Source organism: Camelus bactrianus, chromosome 9 (assembly GCF_048773025.1).
Source record: "Camelus bactrianus isolate YW-2024 breed Bactrian camel chromosome 9, ASM4877302v1, whole genome shotgun sequence".
NCBI classification, from domain to species: Eukaryota; Metazoa; Chordata; class Mammalia; order Artiodactyla; family Camelidae; genus Camelus; species Camelus bactrianus.
In genome coordinates this window covers 77471650-77499082 of record NC_133547.1, presented here as the reverse complement: position 1 = coordinate 77499082, position 27433 = coordinate 77471650, and the positions used below count along the sequence as shown (strand labels likewise).

General features: G+C 34.4%; 1 protein-coding gene across 1 annotated transcript in view; it reads right to left on the bottom strand.

Annotated features, from left to right (window-relative positions):
• Positions 1-27433, bottom strand: part of ITFG1 (integrin alpha FG-GAP repeat containing 1) — a 206946-nt gene that overhangs the window by 112875 nt on the left and 66638 nt on the right. Inside the window, exons 7-8 of the mRNA XM_010950191.3 lie at positions 23309-23370; positions 16836-16917 (exon numbers count right to left, since the gene is read on the bottom strand). Of these exons, the coding sequence (XP_010948493.3) occupies positions 16836-16917; positions 23309-23370 (144 nt within the window). The remainder of the gene's footprint in view (positions 1-16835; positions 16918-23308; positions 23371-27433) is intronic.

Genomic DNA, 27433 nt, shown 5'->3' with positions numbered 1-27433 from the left:
ACACTGTATACTTATTTAACTATACACGGATATAGTATAATTTTTCTATAATGTTCATGTATCATATAAAATGAATAAATGTTCCTATAAATAATGCTTTAAAACTTTTGAATATATTTTAAAAAATCAAACAATATGTTATTTAACATCACGTTGATAAAAAATAAGAAAAAGAGTTAAGTTTATTCTACTTGTACAACTGATTAGCTTAATTTAGATATCCTCTTCATGTTTCACTGAGTTGAGTGATATTTGAAGACTATTACTTTGTTTACTTCTGAGTGCTCTCAGCATAACATAAAATTGTGTCTGTGGCCTCTTCAGCAAGTGGTGTTGGGAAAACTGGATAGCTTGTAAATCAACAAAGTTAGAACACTCCCTCACTCCATACACAAAAATTAACTCAAAATGGCTTAAAGACTCAAATATAAGACAAGACACAATAAATCTCCTAGAAGAAAATATAGGCGAAGTATTCTCTGACATAAATCTTAGTAACGCTCTCCTAGGGCAGTCTACGACCAGGTAATAGAAATAAGAGCAAAAATAAACAAATGACACCTAATTAAACTTATAAGCGTTTTGTATAGCAAAGGAAACCACAAGCAAAACAAAACAACAACCTGTGGAATGGGAGAAAATATTTGCAAATGATGCGACTGACAAAGGCTTATTTAATCTACAGAATATATAACAGCTCATACAACTTAATAACAAAACAAACAAACAACCCAATCCAAAAGTGGGCAGAGGACTTAAACAAGCAATTCTCCAATGAAGGCATCAAATGGCCAATAGGTACATGAAAAACTGCTCAACGTCACTAAATATCAGAGAAATGTAAATCAAAACTACAATGAGGTATCACCTCACACCAGTCAGAATGGCCATCATTCAGAAGTCCATGTATGATAAATGCTGGAACGGGTATGGAGAAAAGGGAGCCCTCCTACACTGCTGGTGGGAATGTAGTTTGGTGTAGCCATTATGGAAAACTGTATGGCGATTCCTCAAAAAACTAGAAATAGACTTACCATATGATCCTGCAATCCCATTTCTGGGTATATATCTGGAGGGAACTCTAATTTGAAAGGATACATGCACCACAATGTTCACAGCAGCACTATTTACAATAGCCAATACATGGAAGCAACCTAAATGTCCATTGACAGATGACTGGATAAAGAAGTTGTGGTATACTTATACAATGGAATACTACTCAGCCATAAAAAGAGCAAAACAATGCCATTTGCAGCAACAGGGATGGACCTAGAGATCGTCATTCTAAGTAAGCCAGAAAGAGAAAGAAAAATACTATATGATATCACTCATGTATCACTCATATGTGGAATCTTAAAAAAAAAAGAAATAAAAAACAGGACACTATGAACTCATCTACAAAACAGAAACTGAATTGCAGACATAGTAAACAATCTTACGGTTATCAAGGAAAGGAGGTGTGAAGGGATAAATTTGGGAGTTTGAGATCACAAATGTTAGCCACTATATATAAAAATAGATTAAAAAGTTTCTTCTGTATAGCGCAGGGAACTATGTTCAATATCTTATAATAACCTTTAATGAAAAAGAATATGGAAACAAATATATGTATGTATATGCATGACTGGGACATTGTGCTGTACATCAGAAACTGACACATTGTAACTGACTGTACTTCAATTTAAAAAATTATGTGTGTGAAATCATTTTAAGATTAGCTCATTTAAAGGGGAGATATTAAAGTTTTTTCTTTCCATAATCTTTAATCCTACTAACAAAGTAACCTGTTAAGACAAATTACCAGCTATCAAACATATAATCTGAATTCTAAAAATAAAGAAGTTTAAACGAAATCCTATTTTTTGCTTTATACATTACTAATGTCCACCTCATACATTAGGGAAAGGTGGCTGCTTGTCTCTCTCTGTCAATACACTCCTGACTCTGAAATAAGGCCTTAACATCAAAAGAACAAAAATGTATTTAAACACAAAAATCCATACTTAAGCAAAAAGTGGAGCAAAATGGCTCAAACTCTTGTTTTGATAAGAATAAGGAAGCATAAAATGAAAGTACAAATAAAATTAGTTTATTTAGAATGAAATCTTTATACTCAAAAGCTTTAATTAAATGTTAACAATTCAGTATTTCATATTTGGGCAGATATCAGAATGATGAAACCTGTCCCAAAGAAGTCTCAGAATATGTGGACATGTTTGGAGGCAGGAGAAAGAACAATACATTAGGAAAGGGAAAGGTTTGCTTTTAAGATTGTTCAGTTACTAAGGTGCTTGACCAACTCAGTTTTTCCATTTATAAAATGAAAAGGCTAGGTTCCACATATGACATTCTAAAATTCTATCAAGAGACCACTTCCACTAAAACCAGAGTATAGTTTTCAGCAGCATGGGCTTAGGTGTTAGAAGGTTCAAATCCCTGTTATCACTTGCTCCCGGTGTGACTGTGGGCAAGTTACCATTTCTTACCCTTAGTTTTTGTATCTATAAAATGTATACAAGTACCTCAACATCTTCTTGTAAATATTAAATGATGATATATTAATATGGGTAAGAATTGAGTGTTTACTATGTTCAAAACACTATTATGCATTTTATACTTGTACTATCTCGTTTAAACTTCATAAAACCCCTATTGTGTTATTATCCTGTACTATTTCCCCCGATTAATAGAAGAAGACACCCAGATGACAAGTAGCTTGCCCATAATCGCGGAGTTAGTCAGAGGCAGAGGCAGAGCCAGAGCACAGCCCAGGCAGCCTGACTCCAGGGCCTGTGTTCTTCACCACTGGCCTCTGCATAGTGCTTGATACCTGCAAGCTTAGTAAATGGTGGTTACTGTTAGGATGATTAATACTCAAAGGTGTTAAATGTTGATACTACAAAGTCAAAGACAGTTGCTTTTATAAAAGTAGAGTCATCACTCCAAAAAGTAGGGAAGGGCTGGGGCCACTTCGATTGTTTTGGAGTGCATGAATGAGAGTGTTACCTCCAAACAGGGTGGAAAACGGCTCCTATTAAAATGGACATTGATAAGAGCCATCAATTAGAGCTCTCCTGCAACTTCTGTCTGTACTCATCTTTCACTGAAATATGTATCTTTGAGAGATTCACCTTTAAGATCCTTTAACAACTGGTAATATTTTAAATAAACATAGGCCAGTTTAAAAGTATTAAAAAGGACAAATTTCAGAAATACGTGGACTAATTTGAAATATTCTTTTGAAAAGTAAATACACTAGTCATGATAATTTTGAAATTTTCATCAAAAAAGTATTTTAGAAAATTTTAGTCATTTGGCTATGCAATTAACTAGCTAATTAGCACTTCTCAGAAGATAAACACCTTCAATTTCCTTCACAACTGTAACTTTTGTTTGTTTCTTTTATGAGGGGCAGTAACTAGGTTTATTTATTTATTTATATTTAGAGGAAGTACTTGGGATTGAACCTAGGACCTCATGCATGCAAAGCATGTGCTCTACCACTTAAGCTATACCCTCCCCTTCTTCACAACTAGTTGTAATTTCTACTGAGAGTCACAAATTATTTGTATGTTATAACCTTAAGTTAGTTTCAATACAAATCACTATGTCATAACCCTAGGTTCTTAAATGTTATCCCCATGGTAACCCAAACACAAAATCTACAAAATACATATAGAAGAAAATGAGAAGGGAATCAAAATAGCTCACTAAAAGTCAACTAAACACAAAAGAAACACGGACTTTTTTTCATGGCTTAAACTCTCCAATCAAAGGGCAGAGACTGGTAAAATGGATTTAAAAAGAAAAGGTCTAACTATCCTCTATCTACACAATGTACATTGAAAGCCACAAATAAGCAGAAAGAGAAAGAACTGAAAAAGATATTTTATGCAGATAGTGATCAAACTGATCTATATCAGAGAAAATAAACTTTAAGTGAAAAACTGTTGCAAGAGACAAAAAAGGACATTATATATTGACAAAAGGGTCCATTCACCAAGAATATAACAAATGTAGGCATGTATGTGCCAAAAAAAGAGCCCCAATATATATGAAGCAATCACTGACAGAACTGAAAGGAGAAACAGAGAGTTCTATAGTAATAGCTGGAGACATCAATATCCCACTTTCTGTAATGAATATAATATCTAGATAAAAGATTAAAAAGGAAATACAGGACCTAAACACACTAAAAACCAACTAGACCTAAGAGACATGTATAAAACACTGACCAACAATAAAAGACTATCCATTCTCTTCAAGTACACATGGAACATTTTCCAGGGTACATCATACGTTAGGCCACAAAAAAGTCTCAACAAATTTAAAAATCATACATGGTATCTTCTATGACCACAATGAAATGAAGCTAGAAATCAATACCAAAAGGAAACAGAAGTATTAAAAAATATGTGAAAATTAAACAGTATACTTTTAAACAACCAATGGGTCAAAGAAGAATCAGGGAAATCAGAAAAAACTTAAGAGTTGGATGAAAATAAAAACACAAATTTAAGGGGTGCAGTGAAGGCCATGCTCAGAGGTATAGCTGTAAATTTAATGCCAACATTATAAAAGAAGACAGATCTCAAATCAATAACTTTAGTATATACCTTGAGAAATTAGAAAAGAGTGAACTAAACCCAAAGTAAGAAAAAGGAAGATGCCAGTAATGACTATAGTGTAGATAAAGAAAATAGAAAACAGAATCAATGAAACTAAAAATTGCTTTTTTGAAAACAGCAGAAGAATTGACAATCTTGTAGCTAGACTGACAAAAGAAAGCAAGAAGATGAAAATCACTAAGATCAGGAACGTAAGTGGGTAATTACTACTGCCTTTAGAGAAATAAAAAGCAATATAAGAAAATAGTTTGAACAATCGTATGCCAACAAATCAGATAACCTAGATGAAATGGACAAATTCCTAGAAAAACACAAATTACCTAACTGACTCAAGAAGAAACAGAAAATCTCAACAGACCTATAACAAGTAAAGGGATTAATCAAAAACTTCCCAACTAAGAAATTTAAGGAGATGACTTCTCTGCTGAATTCGACTAATATTTAAAGAAGAATTAGCAACAAATTCTCAAACTCTTCTGAAAAAAGACAGAAGAAGAGGGGAAACTTCCTAATTTATTCTATGAGCCCAGCATTACTCTGATACCAAAGCCAGACGAAAACACCAAGGGAAAATCACAGACCAATACTCCTTATAATAACTGACATAAAATTCCTCAACTAAATACTGTTAAACCAAATTCAACAACATATTAAAATTATACTCTATGACTGAGTGGGGTTAACCTAAGGAATACAAAGATGACTCAAGCATAAGAAAATAGATCAGGGTAATGCATCACAGTGACAGAATGAAGGATAAAGACCCAAATGATCATCTCACAGGACAAAGAAAAGGCACCTGACAAAACTCAACACATTTTCTTCATAAAATCTCCCACAAAATTTGGAACAGAAGAGAACTTTCTCAACATTATAAAGAGTATTTAAGAAAAATCCACAGCTAACATCATACTCAGTAATGGAAGACTGAAAACTTTCCCCCTAAGCTCAGGAACAAGACAAGGATGCTAACTTTCACCACTGCTATTCAATGTTGTACTGGAAGTTTTAGGCAGAGAAATTAGTGGCATTCAAATTACAAATGAAAAAATAAAGCTACTTTTATTTGCAGATGACATGCTCTTATACAGAGAAAACACCAAAGAATTCACAAGAAAGCTATGAGATGTAATATATAGAGTAAATTTGTGGAGTACAAGACGAACACAGAAAAACCAGTTGTGTTTTTATATAAATACAAGGAATAATTTATAGTAATAATGACTTTTTCAGACTTGACAACAAAAGCAAATGCAACAGGGAGCAAAAATAGGCAAGTGGGATCACATAAAATTAAGCAGCTTCTGTACAGCAAAGGAAATCATCAACAAAATGAAAATGCAACTAAGGAATGGAAGAAAATATCTGCAAATCATGTATCTGATAAAGGATTAATATCCAAAATATCTAAAGAACTCCTACAACTCAATAGGAAAAAAACCCATAAGCAATCTGTTAAAAAATGGGAAGAGGAGCATAAAAGACATTTTTCCACAGTGATATACAAATGGCCAATGGGTACATGAAAAGGCGCTCAAGAGCACTAATAATCAGGCAAATGAGAATCAAAATCACAGTAAGATATCACTTTATACCTGTCAGAATGGCTATTATCAAAAAGAAAAGAAATAACAGGTGTTGGCAAGGATATGGAGAAAAGGGAACCCTTTTGCATTCTTGGTGGGAATGTAAAATAGTGCAGCCACTATAGAAAAACAGTAGAGATTCTCCAAAAATTAAAATAGAAAACTACCATGGGATCCAGCAATTCTATTTCTGGGTATTTATCCAGAGAAAACGAACTCATTATCTCAAAAAGGTATCTGCAATCCTATGTTCATTTAAGCATTATTTACAATAGTCAAGACACAAAAACAACCTAAGTGTTCACTGATATATGACTGAAAAAAGAAAATGTGGTGTGTATGTGTGGGTGTGTATACATATATACATACAATAAAATGTTATTCAGCTATGAAAAAGAAGGAATTTCTCCCATTGTTGACAACATAGTTGGACCTGGAAGGCATTATACTAAGTGAAATAAGTCAGAGAAAAACAAATACCATATGATCTCACTTGTATGTGGAATTTAAAAGAAAGCTGAACTGAGTGAGATTCAGAGAATAGACTGCTGGTTGCAAGAGGTGGGGAGTGGGTGGAATGGATGAAGGTGGTCAAAAGGTATAAACTTCCAGTTATAAATAAGTCTTGGGGATGTAATGTACATCAATGATAACTATAGTTAATGATACTGTATTGTATATTTGAAAGTTGTTTACAGAGTAAATTGTACAAGTTCTTATCACAGGAAAAAAACTGTAATTATGTGTGGTGATAAATGTTAACTAAAGTTATTGCTGTAACCATTTCACAATAGATACATATATCACCCAAAACTGATACAATGTTATATGTCAATTATATCTCAATTAAAACAAAAAAACCTCCACAATACAGTACTGGCATAAGGATAGACACACAGACCAATGGAATAGAATTGAGAGTACAGAAATAAATAGATACATCTATGGACAACTGACAAGGATGCCAAGTCCATTTGATGAGGAAATAATAGTCTCTTCAATAGACAGTGCTGGGGCAACTGGATTTCCACACGCAAAAAAATCAAGTGGATCCCTAACTCACACCATGTACAAAAATTAACTACAACTGAATTGACCTAAATATAAGAGCTAAAACTACAAAACTCTTAGTAGAAAACATAAGGGAAAATAGTCATGACCTTGGATTTGGCAATAGGTTTTTATAATTGACAATAAAAATAGAAGGAAGCAAAAAATATAAATTGGACTCTACTAAAATTAGAATCTTTTACCCAGAAGGAAGAGAGAGGGAGAAAGGGGCTGAGAAAATATATGAAGAAACAATAGCTGAAAACTCTAACTTGGGAAATAGTCACCCAAGTCCAGGAAGTGCAGAGAGTCCCAGATAGAAGAGAAATGCACCTCGATAAAGTATAATTAAAATGACAAAAGTTAAAGGTAAAGAGAGAATATTAAAAGCTATAGGGGAAAAGCAACAAATAACATATAAGGGCACTCCCATAAGACTATCGGTATATTTAAAGTGATGAAAAGGAAGAATGTACAAAAAGGAATACTCTGCCCAGGAAGGCTCTCATTCTAATTTGATGGAGAAATCAAAAGGTTTACAGACAAGTAAAAGCTGAAAGATACTCAGCGCCTCCAAAATAGCTTTACAATAAATACTAAAGGAACTTCTCTAGGTAGAAAAGAAAAGGCCACAACTAGAAACAAGAAAACTATGAAATGAAAAAGCTTACTGTTAAAGGCAAATGTACAGTAAAGGTAGGAAAGCATCCACACACAAACTAGGAGGAAGGTTAAAAGACAAAAGTAGTAAGGTCATCTGTATCCACAATAAACAGTTAAGGGGTATACAAAATAATTAAATGTAAGACACATTATCAAAAAAAGTAATTGTGAAGGGAGGAGAGTACAAATGCAGGGTATTTAAAATACATTTGATATCAAGAGATCAGCAACTTAATGCAAACACAGACACACATATATAGACTGTTATGCTAAAACCTCATAGTAACAGCAAACCAAAAATCTATAACAGATATACACACAAAAAAGAAAAAGCACAAACATAACACTAAAAATAGTCACCAAATCATGAGAAGAAAATAAAAGAGAAAAGGTAAAAAGGCCTGCAAAAACAAATCCAAAACAATTAACAAAATACAAATAAGAACATACAATAATGCCATTTGCAGCAACATGGATGGACCTAGATACTATCATTCTAAGTGAAGTCAGAAAGTGAAAGGAAAATACCATATGATATCACTCATATGTGGAATCTAAAAAAATAGAAATAAAAAAAAAAGACACTATGAACTCATCCACAAAACAAACAGACTCGCAGACATAGTAATCTTATGGTTATTGGGGAAAGAGGGTGGGAAGGGATAAATTTGGGAGTTTGAGATTTACAAATGTTAACTACTATATATAAAAATAGGTTAAAAAAGGTTTATGCTCTATAGCACAGGGAACTATGCTCAGTATCTTGTAATAACCTTCAATGAAAAAGAATATGAAAATGAATGTATGTATGTATATGCATGACTGAGACACTGTGCTGTACACCAGAAACTGATGCACTGTAACTGATGGTACTTAAATTAACAAAAAATTAGGTGGGATTACTAAAAAACAAAATAAAGAAAGAAAAGAACATAATATACATATTAATAATTACCTTAAATGTAAACAGACTAAATGCTCCAAACAAAAAATACAGACTGGCTGAATGGATACAAAACCAAGACTCATATACTTGCTGCCTACAAGAGACTCACTTCATATCTGGAGACACATACAGACTGAAAGTGAGGGGATGGATAAAGGTATTCCATGCAAATGGAAGTCAAAAGAAAGCTGGAGTAGCAATACTTATGTTAGACAAAACAGGCTTTAAAATGAAGACTGTTACAAGAGACAAAGAACATTACATAATGATCAAGGGATCAACAAAATCAAGGAATCCAAGAAGATGATACAACAATTGTAAATATATATGCACCCAACATAGGAGCACCTCTGTATTAACAGATACAAACTACTATATATAAAGTAGATAAATAACAAGGACCTACTGTATAGAACAGGGAACTATACTCAATATATTGTTATAACCTATAACAGGAGAGAATCTGAAGAAGAATATGTATGTATACGTATAACTGAATTAACCTGTTGTACAACTGAAACTAACATATTGTAAATCAAGTATACTTCAACAAAAATAAAATTTAAAAAAATATACAAATCAAATCAAAAGTCTGTTTTGCATCAAAGGACATCATTAAGTGAAAATATAACAGACGGAATGGGAGAAAATATCTGCAAGTCATATATATTTAAATACACGTTTAAATATTCATATAAAGGGTTTAACATAAAGAATATATAATGAACTTCAACAATTCAACAATTCAAGAATAAAGAGACAACCCAATGAAAAAAACAGGACTCAAATTGACATTTCTCAAAGAAGGTTACAAATGGCCTAGAAGCCCATGAAAAGTTGCTCAACATCATTAGTCACTAGAGAAATGCAAATGAAAACCACAATGACATACTACTTCATATCTCCTAGGAAGGGAATAGTAATAATAATAATAATAATGGAAAATAACGAAAGTGCTGGCAATGATGCTGAGAAACTGGAACATTTGGGCACTACTGATAGGAATGTAAAATGCTATGGAAAAGTTTTTGGTTCCTCAAAAAGCTGACCCATCAGTTCCACTTCTAGGTATCCACTTAAAAGAACTGAAAGCAGGGCCTCAAACAGATATTTGTATGCCAGTCTTCATTTTGGAATTATTCCTGACAGCTAAAAGGTGAAAACAACTTGAGTTTATCAACAGATGAATGGATAATCAAAAGAAATAAATTTATTTTGATACTTGCTAGAACCTGGATGAACCTTAAAAACATTACGCCAAGTGAAATAAACCAGATACCAAAGGACAAATACTATATGATTCCACTTACATGAAGTATCTAGAATAGGCAAATTCATTGAGATGGAAAGTAGATAAGAGCTTATTAAGGGCTGGGAAAGAGGAGGAACGAGGAATAATGGCTTAATAATTATGTAGTTTCTGCATGGGCTGATGAAAAGTTTTGCAAATAGGTAGCGGAGATGGTTGCATAACAGAGTGAATGTAATTTATGCCGCTAAATTGTACACTGGCTAGATTAGGAGTTTGAGATTAACAGATACACATTATTATATGTAAAACAGATAAACAAGAAGGACCTACTGTACAGCACAAGGAACTATAATTCTTATAATGACCTGTAACGTAAAAGAATCTGAAAAAAAAATGTATGTATGTATATGTATAACTGAATCGCTTTGCTGTACACCTGAAACTAACACTGTAAATCGACTACACCTCAATAAAAAGTAAGAATTAAAAAAATTGTTAAAGTGTTAAATTGTACCTTGTATATATTTTAAACTGGAAAAAAAGTGTTTTAGTGGTTGTTTGGGGCTGGGTTGTCTAGGAGTATACATATGGGCATGAGGGAACTTTTTGGGTTAATGGAAGTATTCCAAAATTGGGATTGTGGTCATGGTTACACAACTTTCCCACAGTCTATTAAAGCTTGCTGAACTCTACACTTACAATATGAACTCTACACTTAAAATGGGAGCATTTTGTGCTATGCAAATTATACCTCAATAAAATTAAAAATTTAAAAGCAGATTCCTTTCAAAGGAATTATTTATTAAACATTTACTAAGCATTTACTATGTGCCAGCCACTATTCTAGACATTGAAATATAAATGTGAAAAGTCATGCGCTCTCTCTCTCTCTGAGGAACTCCTAGGTAAGTGAGGGAAACTGAAGTTAAAAAAAAATTCATTACAACAGAGTATGGTAAGTGCTAAAATAAAACAGGAACAGCAGGAAGAAGGAATTATAAGTCACTCTAACTTGAAACTCTGACATAATCATCTAATCAATCAAGTAAGCAGTTTATCCATCCAGCAATTTGCCAGGTACTGTGGATAGTGTTTTTAAAAATAACTATTACTTAAACCCTGAAAGATGATTAGGAATTAGGTGGGTGAAAAGAGGTGGAAGGGGATTCTAGGCAAAGGGAATCCCACATACTAAGGCCTGGAAGTGAAATAGAAAAAGGAGTATGATATATTTAGAGAACTGTACATAGACCAGCATGTCTGTGAAGTCTCGTTATAGATAAGTAAACAGAAGCCAGATCTAAAAGGACCTGGTGTACACAGCAAAGACTGGACCTTACCCTAAGGGCACAGGGAGCCACTGAAGGATTTTAAGATTTCAGATTCATTTTGTGCAGAAGTAGCACTCCAGAGTGCAGAATGATTTGGAGAGGTACAAGTTGGAACATCTGTAATCTTTCAGTAAGCTAGGAGAGAGACGATTAAAGACGTAACCATAGGAAAGGACAGTTTTAAGAGGTATGAAGGAGATAAGACCCCATGGGGTTTGGTGGTTTGAGAAGTACAGGGAGAAGTGAACAGGAAGAGGAATTGTAGGTAGATGTTCTGGGAGCAGCAGAGGGGAAAAAAGCTCTAGAGAAGGATTTGGAACTCCTTCTCTCTTGTATCTTTAAAGAATATGCTGAATAAAGAGGACATTAAACTATGAATAGATGGTCTAAAATATTATTATTATTGCACCTCATGTTTATTCAGCATGTACTGTGTGCAAGGCACTAAAGGACCTGCAATACCACTTTATTTTATGTTTACCACAACCTAGCTATGATCTCATATTATACATGAGGAAATAGTAAAAGAGTTTGAGTAACTTACCTGGAACTGAAATTTGAATCTAAATCTATGTGATTCTAAAGCCTATGACAAATATTTAATAGCAAAACAGTACTAACTGCTATAGGTGATTTCTAATAGATTTAAAATAAAAAATACATTATACTTACTCTGTAAGCCCTCAACCACTTTTACTAGGTTGGTGACTGATTTCAAAAAGTGTCTTTGTACCATCTATTAAATTTACGGTCTCTGCTTCCTCCATTTTTTATCATAAAATGTTTTAAAACTGGTAGCTTATGTTAAAAAGATTGTAGGAAATACGAGAAGTAGGAGATCAGATATAAGCAGATCTTTCAAATGAAGACTACTATTTCAAAGGAGGATAGAAAAAGAAATCATTTGTATAATATGAGGGAAAAATTGTTGATTTAACATATATGAACTAGGAGAGGACATAAAGAATTTTTATACAGTTATTAGTGAATGTTTAAGAAAGAATGTGTTTACATAAATTTAGAGAGATCCTGGTCTCAAATAATGAGTCACAATTTAGAAGTGAGTCAGAGTTGTGAAAACTGAAAATTACAGATACATGGCTGCAAAACTGTAAACATCTAAAAGTTTACAGGGGGAAAAGTCAAAATCAAAGATAATTCAAAGAGCTTATTTCTAGAAAATGACCTTCTACACATACTCAGAAAGTTAACTGTAGAATGACTTCATACTAATAAAAAACTATAAATTTATTATACTTGATAGATATTCTGAAAAGCTGTCTGAATTCAAGAGATACTACTGTATAGTGAATTTTGTATCAAAGTCACCAATGCTTGGTTTTGATTTTTTTCCTGGAATCCAAAAGCATTATATATTCTAGAATTACTGATATATATATAATCAAAATTTCAAGATGAATAATGACTTGGGAGAATGGTCAGATAGTATGAAAATTCTAAAAATAATAAAGGAAAATGCCAACAGAAAATGTAGGGAGCAGAAGGAAAAAATTCACCATCAGCATATTACCTGGTTTAAAAAAACTGAAACAATGCTTACCAGGAGGTGACCACTGAAGACCATCAACAAGGATACTCATGCATTTTAAGAACTAATGCAAAAGAAAGGGATGTCTCACAGCTTCCAAGACAGAGCCAAGGGTCACGTGCTAGCTGTGCTGCTTCTTAGTTTTATGCCCTTGGGCAAGTATCTTAACATCTGAACCCCTGTCACCAAATCTGTATAATGAGGATAAATAATACTGCTCCCCTCAGAGAGGTTTGGTAGGATTAACCAAGATAAATGTAAAACACTTCCTGTAAAAGAATTCCTGCTAAATAATAAGTACTGTTAAGTACTATGAAAAAAAAAGTAAACAAATCTTTGAAAAATACTGAACTCCTAAATCCTTACTGTCATTGATTAACAAAAACTTGAGACTTTTCTACTGATGAAATTAAGAAAACATTAGTCATGTGGGGTATAATGACAGGCAAGGGCAGGTTAGGTACAGAAAATATCCATTTGTCTTTATGTGTAACAGAGAATAAAAGGGTACTGACCTGCTACTGTGGAACAGAACAGGAAAATGGAATTGCTTTGTGAGAGCAGCTAAGGGAATGGATTGCTCTGGACAAGAAATAAGTAGCCAAGGGCACTTTCATCTACCCATTCACCATCTGTCCATCATCTACCTATCCCTGCGACCCATCACTCAACTCTTTAGCAGGTAAAGGTTAAGCAGAGGGAGCTGTATACCTACTTACATCCTAGAAGCACATCTCTGCTTTTGCTTAGCAATGAATGGGGCATTTGCATAGAATGAAAATGCAGAGTTGCAAAGAAAATAGGGTTGAAAAGGAAGGCTGAGTGATTTAAAAATGGAGCAGGATATTTAGAAAAGGGATCTTCGTAATTCATTCTCAGACTCTGAGACTGCATTCTCTACACTGCTCTGACTGACAGTAGGGTATTCCTCTCTGGTGTAATGTACCAGGGAGGAATAAATTTCACCATCTTTTCAGTCTTACCCAGACTGTATGTAACTGGAAGGTCTAAGAATAGGCAAAATCTGCAATGATCATTTTCCTAGTACTGTGGCAATCAACCAACAAAGAGATAAATGCATGGTGAAGTTCATGGGGCAGACATATGGGCTGCTCCGGTTATCACAGATCTATTCCATTAGGGCAGGCTTAGATAGATGAGTGTCCCAATTAAGTTGCAGGTTATATTAGATACAGTATTAAAAATATCATCTGTTAAATGACAAAATAGCAATGTAATAATGTAAAATATATTATCCTATAGAATTTTAAAATACTTTAAATTTAATATTCAAAGAAATAATTATGCAATCATAATACCATGCACCATCAAAAAACTAAAACAACAATGTAGCTTTGAGCATATAATATGTCAGAGAGATAGCTTTACTTAAAAAACACTCTTACCTAGAAAGGCAAGAGTCTATCATATACAAACTTGTATGTAAAAACTTCATGGATGCAGGGTCCTAGTTTTTCCTCATGTTTGTAATCTTAAAAGAAAGCAATACAGCCCGGTCTGCTTTAAATGCTGAGTATGTATAAAATCAAGACTCTGAAGTAGCAATTTTATAACTTGTATATAAATTACCACTTCCAATCAAAAAGCATTCAAAATATTTTTCAAAATCACATCTGGCATCCATGACTCACCAAGATAGATGTTTCACAGTCTTTGCTAGGAGTAAAAACTCCAGGAGTCATCACTTTCGCTATGGCAACCATTGCAGTGCAGTCGCCAGTGATAAGGAATGGAAAGGAAACACTAACGAAATGGACTTGTGTTAGGAGAATAGTCTAAGAATGTCTGTTCACTTTACATGCCTTACGGCAATGTATGCATATAAAATATTTCAGTATTACCAAGAATTTATAATAGTATTGTCTTTCTTTGGTGGGACAGGGCAGGTAGGCTGAGTGTGACAAAAGTCCAGCAGCAGGTTAGAGAGAGAACTGTTTAAATTGGTTGCTTTTACTTTGCTCGTGTCAGAACAAACTGGCACATTTGACTGTCCTTTATGATTGGATTACTACATTCTGTTGATTCTTATTTTGTATTGGCTTTATTCCTTTGATAACTATGTAAGTTTAAAAAGCTAAAGATCTAATCTGTTCTTAGAAACAATAATTAGTACATATGTGTAAACTAAAAAAATGTGCAGTATACTGTATATATGTATTTACATGCAATATAATCTGTATGTGCAGTTGAACTGCAATAATTCTACCTAATAAAACTGAAAAAGGAGAAAAAAAAAGTTTGGGGTTAGCAGATACAAACTACTATATATGAAATAAACCACAAGGTCCTACTATATAAAAAAATTAAATAAAAAAGTAAAGTTAAACAAAATCTCCTGGTCTGATGGGATATGCAGAAGGTAATGCTTCTTGGACATGGAATAGGAATTCAGAGGAGGAGTATTAGAATTTCTGAGATGTCTGAGATTTTTATATCAAAAGAAAGGCAGATTTAAACAGTTTTGAAATGCTGGATTTTCTAAGGATGGAAACCAGGCAGGAGACAAGAGTATGAGCTGAAATACATCAATAATTAGAGGGGCAGATGTGAAAAACTCTGCAAAGAAAGAATCAGTAAGTGTGGTGATTGGTTTGACTCCAGAACAGAGTTAAAAAGAAAAAACAACAACCGCAGAATGACTAAAAAAATTACTCTTTTCTCTACTATTCTTCATAGGGATAGGTAATCAGGAGAGAAAGCTGGTTTGAATATTAAGATCCTTTAGAGTCATTATATTAATAATGTTAGTAAGACAATAAAGCTGGAATATTTATGAAATGGAAGTTTAGGAATAAAACCAAAGCAAGTTTGAAAGTCCTCCAAGAGCTAAGAGGTTAAGACCTGCATGAGCCCTCTAAGGAAGAGAGTGCAGAGTGTTTGACAGAGGGATAAGGAAGGAGAAAAAGGAGCACTAAAAGAGGGTCAGAGACTGTTGACAATATTAAAATGTGATACAAGAGGATAACCAAGAAAAGACCTTTGGATTTACAGGTTAGCAGGGCACTGGTAGTCCAAAAGGTATCATTTACAGAGCTCTCTAGCAGTTCCTGAGCCATAGAAATTAGCTAATGCATAGTGGCTGCTGCTGGTTATTAGCTGGGCCCTGGCCTCGTGTCTGGGAGATCTGCAACTCATAAATGCCTCTAACAGTTAAGCAGTCATCCTCTAGAAAATGTGTTTTGTGTCTTACCCTACTGTATCACCCTTTTAAACTGTATGTTTAGAGCTGAATCTTTTTCTAGGTAGGCTCAGACTATCAAGGTCTAGAATTGCTACAAATAAAGTAGTATTTCTTTACAGAAGAAAAGTCAAAAAAGATAAGAAAAATACAGATATATTTCTTCTATCAAAAAAAATACATACAATCAGACTTAGAGAAAACATTAATTTGTGTGCAATGCCAGATGTAGCCGACTAAACATCAATAGAAAGCTGTAAAACTCAAGGGAAAACAGAAACCTTAACAGAATGTCAGCATTTTCTGTAGACTGAATCCTATTTTAAAAATTCATAATACATAAATTTATATATCCAAATCTGATGCTAACTCTTATGTATCAGATCATCCTAAAGAGATCACACTTTATTCTTCAAGTAAAGGAGAAATACAGGGGTGTAGGTGAAGCCTGGGAATTGTCAACCAGGCGTAAACAATCCTGTAAGACATAAAGAAGCTAGTGTAATACTAGAATAGGCATCTCTTAAATCTGTAATAGTTCTGAAGACACTCAAGTTATTTTCAGATAGAGGAAGTTAATATGACTAGGTCAGAGAGACAGGGAAACTTTCAAAGACAAAAATAATCTTACCAAAGTCTGCAAATGCTGACTGTCCAACCACCACCATATTTTGAGGTTTTTCAAATATGGTACTGAGAGAGAAATTTCCATCCTGTTAAAGGCAGAAAATTTTGGATTAGATCACCATAATCCATTCATTTGTCAAGTGTGAAACATTTTAATTAAAGCAGGGAAATAAATAATGTAAGGCTTCTGTTGTACTACAAAAAAATTGTTTTCAGTTCCACTTTTAACATAAAACAAAAGAAACTGCTATGTGTTGACGAAGATGTGCAGCGGGAGTGCTTTCTTTGCTGTCAATTCAGGTATGATATCCTTTGCTAAATCATGACCATGATTTCAGACAGAATGAGTGTCTTCTACTTCCAAGTACTGTGGAAGGTTTTGGGAATATAAAGAAGTATAAAAAAATAGTTCCTACCCTTCAAAGAACTTACAGGCCAGCTGGGAGATAAGTCAGGAAAATAGAGTTTCTGAAGTTAACATACAAGTGGTACAAGTAAGTAGGAAAGACGCTATGTTTTACAGATTTCAAGGGAAGAAGATTCTGCTGGGGTACAATTAAAAAAGATATTCAAATGAGATGAGAATGACACCCATCCTTAAATGGCCCATTCATCATCAACCTAGGTTTATGTATCAATCAGAAAGGGAGCAAAAAAGTACAATAGCTGCCATGTACTAACTAGAGGCAGCTAAGCTAAACAAAAAAGGAGAACCCATTAGACACCCTTTGCTGTAGTTACTCTTTCCAGAATGGAGCATCTGTCTGACTTACAAAAACAATATGCATTTCTTTAAATTACTGCCTTTCCTTTCTATAATTTTAGATTACTACCCAAGAAAGATAAAACAAAATATTATATTTGGGTTTCGAGCTCTCAGTTTTACGTAGAGCTCTCATCTTGATTTCTCTACTTACTATTTGATAAACTGAACCTGATTCCTATAAACTTTATATAAGATACCTATATATTTTAAAATATTTTAAAATTTTAAAACATTTTCCTTCTTTGTTCCTGTAGGGATACCGCAGATCTGCAAATTACTTTTCTAAGAAATCATTTCTAATCTTTACAGAGAAAGGCACTGCTACATTGAAAGGATGAAGACTAAATGCTTGAGGCTCATGAGTAAGATCTGTCTCGTGATAGGCAATTTTCCAACCATTTTAACACTCCAATATCCACCTGCAGAAAGAAACATGTTTCTCCTACCATTACTAACGTATCTGATACACTTTTTGAATGATTTTTCTGTGTCTTATCTAAGACAATTATTTACATAAGTGTTTTAAGACTGGAATCTTACTGAGGACCTAAAATTATACCTCCTAGAGATGTATCAAAGTTGCTACATTTCTGACTGAAGTATCAAGTGCCTTTTCATTTTAGAAAGATCACAGCATTGGGTTCAGAACGGACATAATGATTCTTAAATGAATGGAAAAATCTCTCCAAAAATACATCAGCCTCATATAGCATAAAGTTGGACATTAACTTATTATACTGACTCAAGTGAATGAATTATCCCAGTGAAGTTATGTTAAACTTAATAAAATGTATTTAGAAATGTTTCCAGATCCAGGCATACTTTGGATATACCGCAGATTTGGGTCCAGACCACCTTGATAAAGTGAGTATTGCAATAAAATGAGTCACACAAATACTCTGGTTTCCCAGTATATACGAAAGTTATGTTTACACTATACTGTAGTCTATCTAGTGTGCAATAGCATTATGTGCAAAAAAAGTACATACTTTAATTAAAAAATATTTTACTGCTAAAAAAAATGCTATCATCCTAACCCTTTAGCAAGTTGTAATCGTTTTCTAAGAGTAACATCAAAGATCAATGATCAAAGATTGTCGTAATAAATATAGTAATAAGGAAAAAAGTTTGAAATATTGTGAGAATCACCAAAATGTGACAGAGAAGACATGAAGTGACCAAATGGAAAAATGGTGCTGATAATATCTGCTTGACACAGGGCTGCCACAAACCTTCAATTTGTAAAAAAATAAAAAGCATTATCTGTGAAGTGTAATAAAGCGATGCACAATAAGACAAGGTATGCCTGTAAAATCTCACAATGCATCTCCCTCAAGAAACAGTGAGTATCCCCAGGTGACAGCCTCCCATGTCAAAGATGCCACATTCACCATGAACCGCAGCATATGAAGAACAATACCTTCTCCTAATAGCTAGAAAAAGAGAATCGTATATTCTTGCTACAGGGAGAGCATGCAGAATACATTATGTATGTGACATAACTGGGGGAAAAGATAATTACTTCATTGAATTAACCTTCCCATCGTTATCAATACTCGTCCTTTTACTCCACTTGGCAGTACAAACCTATATAACTTTGTTACCATTCAGATTAGTGTCATGAACACATTTAGTATTTGATAAAAATGATTCAATAAGCTTCATCACTGTTATTACTCTTATTAGGTAACACATTTTACAGTGATGCACGACTACATTTATTTTCAAAGATGCAGCTGCTATGTACCTATTTAATTTAGGCAAGACAAACATGATCAATACTTTTATACTGAGACAACAGAGTAGTTTGGTAGAAAGGGCAGTAGACATGCAGCTAGATGGCATGGGTTCCAGTCCTGCTTTCACTGATAAGTTGTATCACTTTGGAACAGCCACTTACTGCACTGGGTCGCGGTTCTTTACCTGTTAGAGAGGGGATAAATGTACTGTCTACTTGCAGGGTTCTAGAGAGGATCAATGGAATGATAGATTAGGAAGTGTTCTGCAAAATGTAAGGTTAACGGGCACTTACAAGATATTTTTATAATGGCAGTCCTGTGCTTATGAGCTCTAAGTATTTTTTTCATGGGCTGCTATTTGAGACTCACTGACTCCACTCTGTCCCATTCTTTACCATGTTGCTCTTACTGGCCTTCAGTGCAGTCCTGCAATCCCAACTTGGGCCAACTCGCTAGGGGTTCTGCTACAGCTATGTCCTTTACCTTTTCTTTCAACTACTTGGTTTCTGGAATGATTATGCAATGACTTAAGGGTACAAGTTTTAGAGACAGATTTCTTAGCTCAACTCCAGCTCCACTGTTTGCTAGCCTTGAGGTCTGAATAAGTTAGTTCTAATGTAAGCATCCATTTACTTATCTCTAAAATGAATTTTTACAAGGTTTTTGTGAGGACTGGTAAAATAACCCACATAAATGTACTTATTAGCACAGCACATGGACAAATATGTACTTAGTTAACTGACTACTAATAAGTGGGAATACTAGTCGTAATGCTATTATTTCTGCTACCCACCACTGAAGCAGCTAACACACTGTCATTGACAAGTGAGACCATCAGTCATTTTCTGCTTGAATTCTAACACAAGTGCTATGTTGTAACAAGTATCTTTTCATGGATGACTACCTATGCTTTGGCTTGCAGATTTCAATATTTAGTGTTAAAACTGTCATATTTATAAGGTTAAAGAATGATCAGGAAGCAACATATGACGACTATCATGTGTCTCCCTCTTTATTCACCTAAAGCAATGGTTCTCTACTGGAGGTGATTTTGCTCTTGAGAGGACATTGGGAGACGTCTGGAGACATTTTTGATTGTTACCACTGGGAGGCGGCTACCAGCATCTAAGTGAGTAGTGGCCAGGGATACTGCTAAACAATCTAGAACGCACAGGACAGACATCTACAATAAAGCATCATCTGGCCTAAAATGGCAATAAGTGCCAACACTGAAAAGTTTCTAACATAAAGTGTGGTGGGTGTTGTCCAAGAGTCTGGCTTTGCCATTCTTCTCTTAACTCTTTTTCTTCATGATTCTTACCTACTTCTTCCTGAGTTCTAATCATTTCCTTGATAAGTCTCTTATACAAAATAATTTTTTTCCTGCCCCAAATTAGACACTTCTTGTGTCTTCTCTGTTACTGGTCACCACCATAAAACACATGTTACCCTTGCATTAATGGTCACCCTGTCTTCTCATAGCTATCCCTTCTTGTCCATTCCCAACATTTTACTCCTTTAATCAACCACCTCATTCTCAGGTAAATTCCACCTATCTCCCCACCTCCAGATTTCCCATGCTAATCTATCTGATATGCAGTATCCAGATTAATGGCTATCATGAAGGCTGTATTTACCTCACTCTCAGTCCTAAAATCTTCAGGAATTAAGCTTCTCAGTAAATTTTTAAAAGATCATCAAATTACTCAGTTTAGGAGTCAAGGCCTTTGCTGATCTGTCTAAACTAATTCTTCTAATCTTACCTTCTAGTAACTTGAAATATTCTAGCCCAAACCAGCCGCTTTCTATTCTCTGAATATGTCCTGTGTTTCCTGTGCATGTCCTTGCTCACCCTTTCCTTTTTTCTCACTTCTAACCACTAAAATCCTGCTCATCTCTGCCAGCCATTTCAAATACCACATCTTTCTGGAAGCCTTCTCTGATGATCCTGGGCAGACCAAATGGAAGCAACTGCTTTGTCCTTTTAACTCCCTGCAGCATGAGGTTTGGACCTCACATCATACAGTCATAGCTGCTACACTCACATCTTAGCCTTCCTCCCGGTCTTCTGTTCACTTCTGATCTCCCAGAGCCTCTACCATGCAGCTGTGCCTACAACTGACACTCTGAAAAGATTTCTGGCAGCATATATCCTTTTATTAGCTAATATGGTTTTACAGGGTTTGGGTTGTTTTTGTTTTTTTGTCAATTAGTGTGTTACTGCAAACTGTTTGCCTAATCGCTAATTAAAAATGATCCTTTTACAAAACCTGCAGTTTATCTGAACTAGTTAATTTTGAGTCTATAATTCTTAATTTGTACTAATGACTTCTATTTTATTGTTAACATAAGAACCTTATTGACACAGCTGTTTTACAGCAAGAAAATCCCTTAGTCACTACTGTCCAATAGTCAATTTTAAATTATCTTTAAAGAAAATAATAATAAAGAGAAAAAAGACCTAGTCTCTTCATGAAGAAGGTTCTCTTATTGAGTTGCTTCACTTTATTACCTTTAAATCAGCCTGGGCTGAGAGTACATAATATACTTGTAAGTATTCCATAATTATATATACATATTATATTTATTTGTAATAAGGCGTTTCTCCCCCAGATGGATACTAATCAATCAAATGACTGATTACCTCATTTTCTAACACCTCAAGATTCACTTGAAATATTGTCTTCAGGGACACCTGAAAATAAATATCCTCCACTAGTGGAAGATTTCATTTATAGTCATCATTAATATAACCACCATATTTCTATCATCAGAAAAATAATCACAACTACATTTTAAAAAATGTAGTACATTAAACAAAGATAAATCTTTCTGGTTTAGATGTCTTTCTTCCTTTTCCTTGCCTTATTAAAAAAAAAAAAAAAGACCAAACTGCTTAGTTTGGAAGTAGGTAGTATTTAAAAGCCCTAATCTTTTTTAAACAAAGCTCCTCTCTTCATTCTAGTTTCCTTCCATGCAGAAATCTGGGTCATGACCATGCTATGAGAGATGGCTGATAATCAATCTCCTTCCACAGACTTGTGCTTCACACTTTTTAAGATCTGCTTAATTTTCATCAGTATTTTAACAAAAATCTACAAAATGTTACCGGTTTAATTTGGATTGAATAAAAAACAATTAAGAATAAAGAGATGGGAAATCAAGTGATCTAAAACTAAAATTTGGTTAAGTGCCTACTGTGTGCCAGGCACTTTACACAGTGTTTCATTTAATCTTCACAAACATTCTATGAAGCAGATACTCTTAAACTCATTTTCCATATGAGGAAAGTGAGGTTTCATACTTGACTGTTACCTGATGAATGTCACTCAGGTGGCCAATTTAGCCTGTCCTCAAATCTTGTCCTCTATTATATACCTGAAATTCAACTTTAAAATTTCAAGTAGTCTATTCTTCATTAATTAATCTTTCATATAATTCACATCAAGCTAAAAATAAAATAAAACAAAACCGTGATACCAGTTTGGGAATATTCTACTTGCTATTAAAAACTATATTGGTAAAGACTCCTTAATCCTGGTCAACTTGGCAGTAAATTTAGTGTCTGTTGTTCTTATTTTTTTATGTAAGCCTTAAGGCAAGGAGGAAAAATTAGCCTTTTAAAAGGAGTTTTCTTTAATAAACCATCATGCTGACAAATTAAATGACAGGCATCTCTCTCAACAGCTGACAGCCTAGCAGGGGCCCTGTTAACATGCGCATTAGGGCAGACTGATTGGTTTAATTGGCAGTCATGCCTAAAAACCTGCAGAGGAATTGATGCTGAATGAATCATCTCCTTCAGCAATATTCAGTAGTTTGAATGCAGCAATGCAACCAAAAGCTCTTAAAATTGTTCTATTTATTGTTGAAACCAACCGACCAAGTGATTAGTTTCATTTTATTTTTTAAAATTGTGTGCTTTTACTGAAAGCTATCATTTCAAAACACTTCAAAGAAATGATTTCTTACCAAATTTTCCCATATCTCAAACTGGAAGGTACCAGAGGCAGACAATGTCGTGAGGAATAAATCTAGAAGGAAAATAATAGAATTGTAAGTTTTGTTACTGATGTGTACATTTAAAAAAGAAAGAAATATAATACAAAGAAATTGTTGTAATATAGTTGTACTTAAACATATTTTAAATTATATTTTAACTAGCTTGATTCATCAAAGAGAACACAGCGGATAACCCTGTATTAGTATAATTAAAGAAAACGTATTTAAAGGGAGCTTTGGTATTAGTCCTCCAAAAGCATTATTTATTTCTAAGACTAATTATGTGTACTACTTTTTTTATCTTACACATTTTAAATCTAAGGTAGACTGTATTTTTAAGATGTTCTGATCATAATCAGATTTTGCTTTCTCATGCTAAAAGCAGTAATTAACTATATATCACTATACATATCAGGTTTCAGCATTATTTTAAATAACAGTATTACAGGACCCACAATCAGTAGCACTCATATTAAGTGACTAATAAATTGTATGTCAAATTTTGAGTAGAATTGTCTTCACAGATTCCAACTAAAAAAAGTTTATTTTATTGGAAAATGCAAGAATTTTAATAAAATTTTCTTGAAATACAGTACATTGACAGTTAAATCAATCTGTTAGTGCAAAGGCCAGGTGAATGGCAAGTCTATTCTAGAAGCAGTATTTATTATGCTTGCATGATGACAATTTTACTTAATGAATACAGAAGTTTTAAAAATGATGAGTTGACTCATAGGAATATTAAAATGACAGTACTCTTTTGTGCTTAAAAACATTCAAAGTGGTGTGAAGACCAAGAGTATTTTAAAGAAAAGGTTTTTTTCCTCTCATTAAGTATGCTTAAAAAACTATCATTCATATTATGCTTTCTGTAAAGATCTCATATGAATTTAATGAAGCTAACTTATGTAATAATTATAATAATAAAGATTTTCATAGAATCCTTTGAGAACTAAGTAATTTGCTCACTTTTATTATTAGCTGAACTCAAAACTCCTGACTCTGAGTAACTGGAACAACTGTCTATGTCAATGTATCAAATATCTTAGCACTTATTTTCACCACACTCAGGATGCTTTGCCTATGGATACAGAAATGTAGTCTTTTACAAAGACAATTTCTTTAATCTGAACATATATACTCCCAATGAACTGTTTACTTCCATACTCATCTAGGAAAACTCCCCAAAAATATCTGAGATGTGTGTGATGATGGACCTACAACCGATTTTCTCTCCATCTCCCATGTGTCCTCCACATTGCCGTCAGTACGGTTGAAAAACAAAATTGCAAATCTGCTCTCATTCTTTCTCTTCCAGGACACACAGGGAAAACCTCATCATCTGGCATGTGCGTTTCCCACCTACATTTCCCACCTACATTTCCCACCTACATTTCCAGGCTCATTTCCTGCTACTCCTGTACTGATGTTTGCTGATTCTATTTTCGTAGCTTCACTAGCTACTTATTAAGACTTTGAAAAATAGTAAAGTGAGATGAGGGACTGGAAGTACCTTATAAAATAGATTTTTAAAAAATTTCATCTCATCATTCAATTACGTAAAGAGGTTATAGAAAAAAAATTCATTATGGGAGAAATAAAAATAGAGCCAATTAATTATTAACAATTCAATATGAAGAATCATGCCTCAGACTTTGAATGGAATAATAGCTAAAAAAATTATAGTCAACAAAGCAATAAAGTTCTTCCACTCCCACATGGTTAAGAGTAATTTACACAGTAAAATTAAAGGAAATGTACTCAATAAAACTGTAGGCATAAGATTAGATTCCCTCATCGCAGCTCAGGATAACTCGGCAGGGCCATTCCACATTCAGACGTCCCAAGGTCAGCTCAAGAGTTTATTGGCACTGAATCATAGCCCACCTCTGCTTCCTTCGCTTCCCTTCCACTGGCTACAAGAGCGCTCCCTGAAACCAAGCTTCTTGTACACTAACCTCCATCCCAGAGTCTGCTTCTCAGGGAACCCTACCTACAACAGTTGATACCAAAAGTGATGTGAGAAAGCAGATACAAAGATTTTGGAGTTGGATCACCTATCACGGTGCTGGCAATAAGGATTCCTTCACTGGGGATAAGCAACACACAGATAGCCACACTAACTCTTACTGGTGCTGTCTTGGGATAGTATTCTGGTGGAAGGAAATGCACCTCTGGGTGTGATATTTAAGGCTTTTTGAGAAATATGAGATAAACAGTAACTATAAAGACACTGGAATTAGATGGCTATTGCTAAGCTCAACTGAGGAAATAGAGGAAAGATACAAAGGTTGAGCATGACTGATGAGAAATTAAAAGCTAAGTGTGAAAGCCAGAAGGCCTCTTGGGGAACATATAAAGAGGCTATCACCTCCTGCAGCAGGAGGGCAGGGAAAGCTAACTAAGACCAGGACTTAACGGTAAGAGTAGAAGAGCTCCCAGGAAGGTCAAATTCTCAATCTAAGCAGGTCTGCTATGTTAAGGTTAGAGCCCTAGTTGGGAAAGAATCACACGTGACCCACAGGATAGGAACATCTAGGTGATGAATCTGAAAATCTTGAATCCCCAGATTCAGTTGAACGAGTTTTCAGAGCCTGCAGAAGTAGACTGTTAAAGGCTGGCATTCCCTCCTGTCTAAGGATGATAGAAAAGTTTCTGCCCCAACTAGGCAAAATGCTTCCCCCTTCCTACAGCCTATCCCACCTTCTCTCCTGTCCACTAGGCCAAAAAGTGGGGTTAAGTTATAACATAACCCGACCAGGAATGTGATGGACATGTAAGGGAACAAGGCCCTATGGCCTGAATTAAGTCCAGGACCTAGCTAACATGTACTTGCAGGAGAGTAAGTATGAGACTATATTCTGAGAGTGTGTGATCAAGGCAGGGGTTGAGGGTTGGGGCAGGGATGATGGGGTGCAGGGCAGAATAAAGAGTTGGGGGTATGGTGATTCCACTGAATCTCATCTACCCTAGAAGTGGCAGCAATTAATTTTACAGGAGTAGATATATATTCTGGATATGGATTTGCCTTTTTTAACTTGAAAACTAATTTTAAAAATGCTAATAGAAACAATATGATGATAGCTGACATCACTGGTATTCACTTGAAGAAATAATCCTTAATAAAAGATCGCATTATGTGTTAGTAAAAAATTGAAGATATAAACCTGAAACTCAAATCCTTTTTCATTAGATTCTTCTAACAAGTAACATATTGGAAATAGTCAATGTACATGCAGTTTCTTCCCCTCAAAATACAGACACATAATCAAGTAAGTGTGTGCAAAAACAAATGGTTTATGCTTCATTTATCTCCATTCATAACTTGAAGGGATTAAGCTAAAATTTTAATCATTGCCAAGTGCAGCACAGCCTTCCTTTCAAATGAAGAACCCCGTGGTTAATGCTGGCATCAAAAGGAAGCCTTAGGAGTTTTAGAAACTTAAATTGGAAGTTCAACAATGTGACCTAACCTATGTTAGGAAAAATCAAAACAAAGGCTGATGATTAATAATGGGCACCTAACACCTCCTTGATATACTACGGTACGAAGGAAGAGATTAAAAATTGTGATTTCTGGCACTGTAGGCTTTCAGTATGACATCTCAACATTTTAAGAAAAATATTCCAATGGAAATTACAAAAAAAGTAGTATTCTTAATGTCATTTGGAGTTCCTGCATGAAGAAATTCTCCTTGGATTTGACAGTCCCTATATTTCTGGAGGGGTAATATTTTGGTTCATTTTGGAAAAAATAAAGTTAATAAAACATTTGCAGTATTTTCTGGAAGCATTTTCACAAAGCATGGTTCGAAACAGTAATCTGAACTTTTCCTATGCTTGAGCCAGGAGGATCTGCCAAGGTCATGTTTACATCTGTTCTGTAGTACTGTCCAGTTTTTCTTAATCCCAGTTACATTAGTGAAAGAGCAGCATAAGGGTACAGAATAAAACTATCTTTCATCTGCTTCCACTTATCCATAAAGCAGTACACTGAAGGCCATATGATGGCTGAAATCATTAAGATAAACCAGCTAATGCCAACAACTCTTCCCTTTCGCAGCAGCAGTTTAATTGCATTCTGTAGCTCAGGGG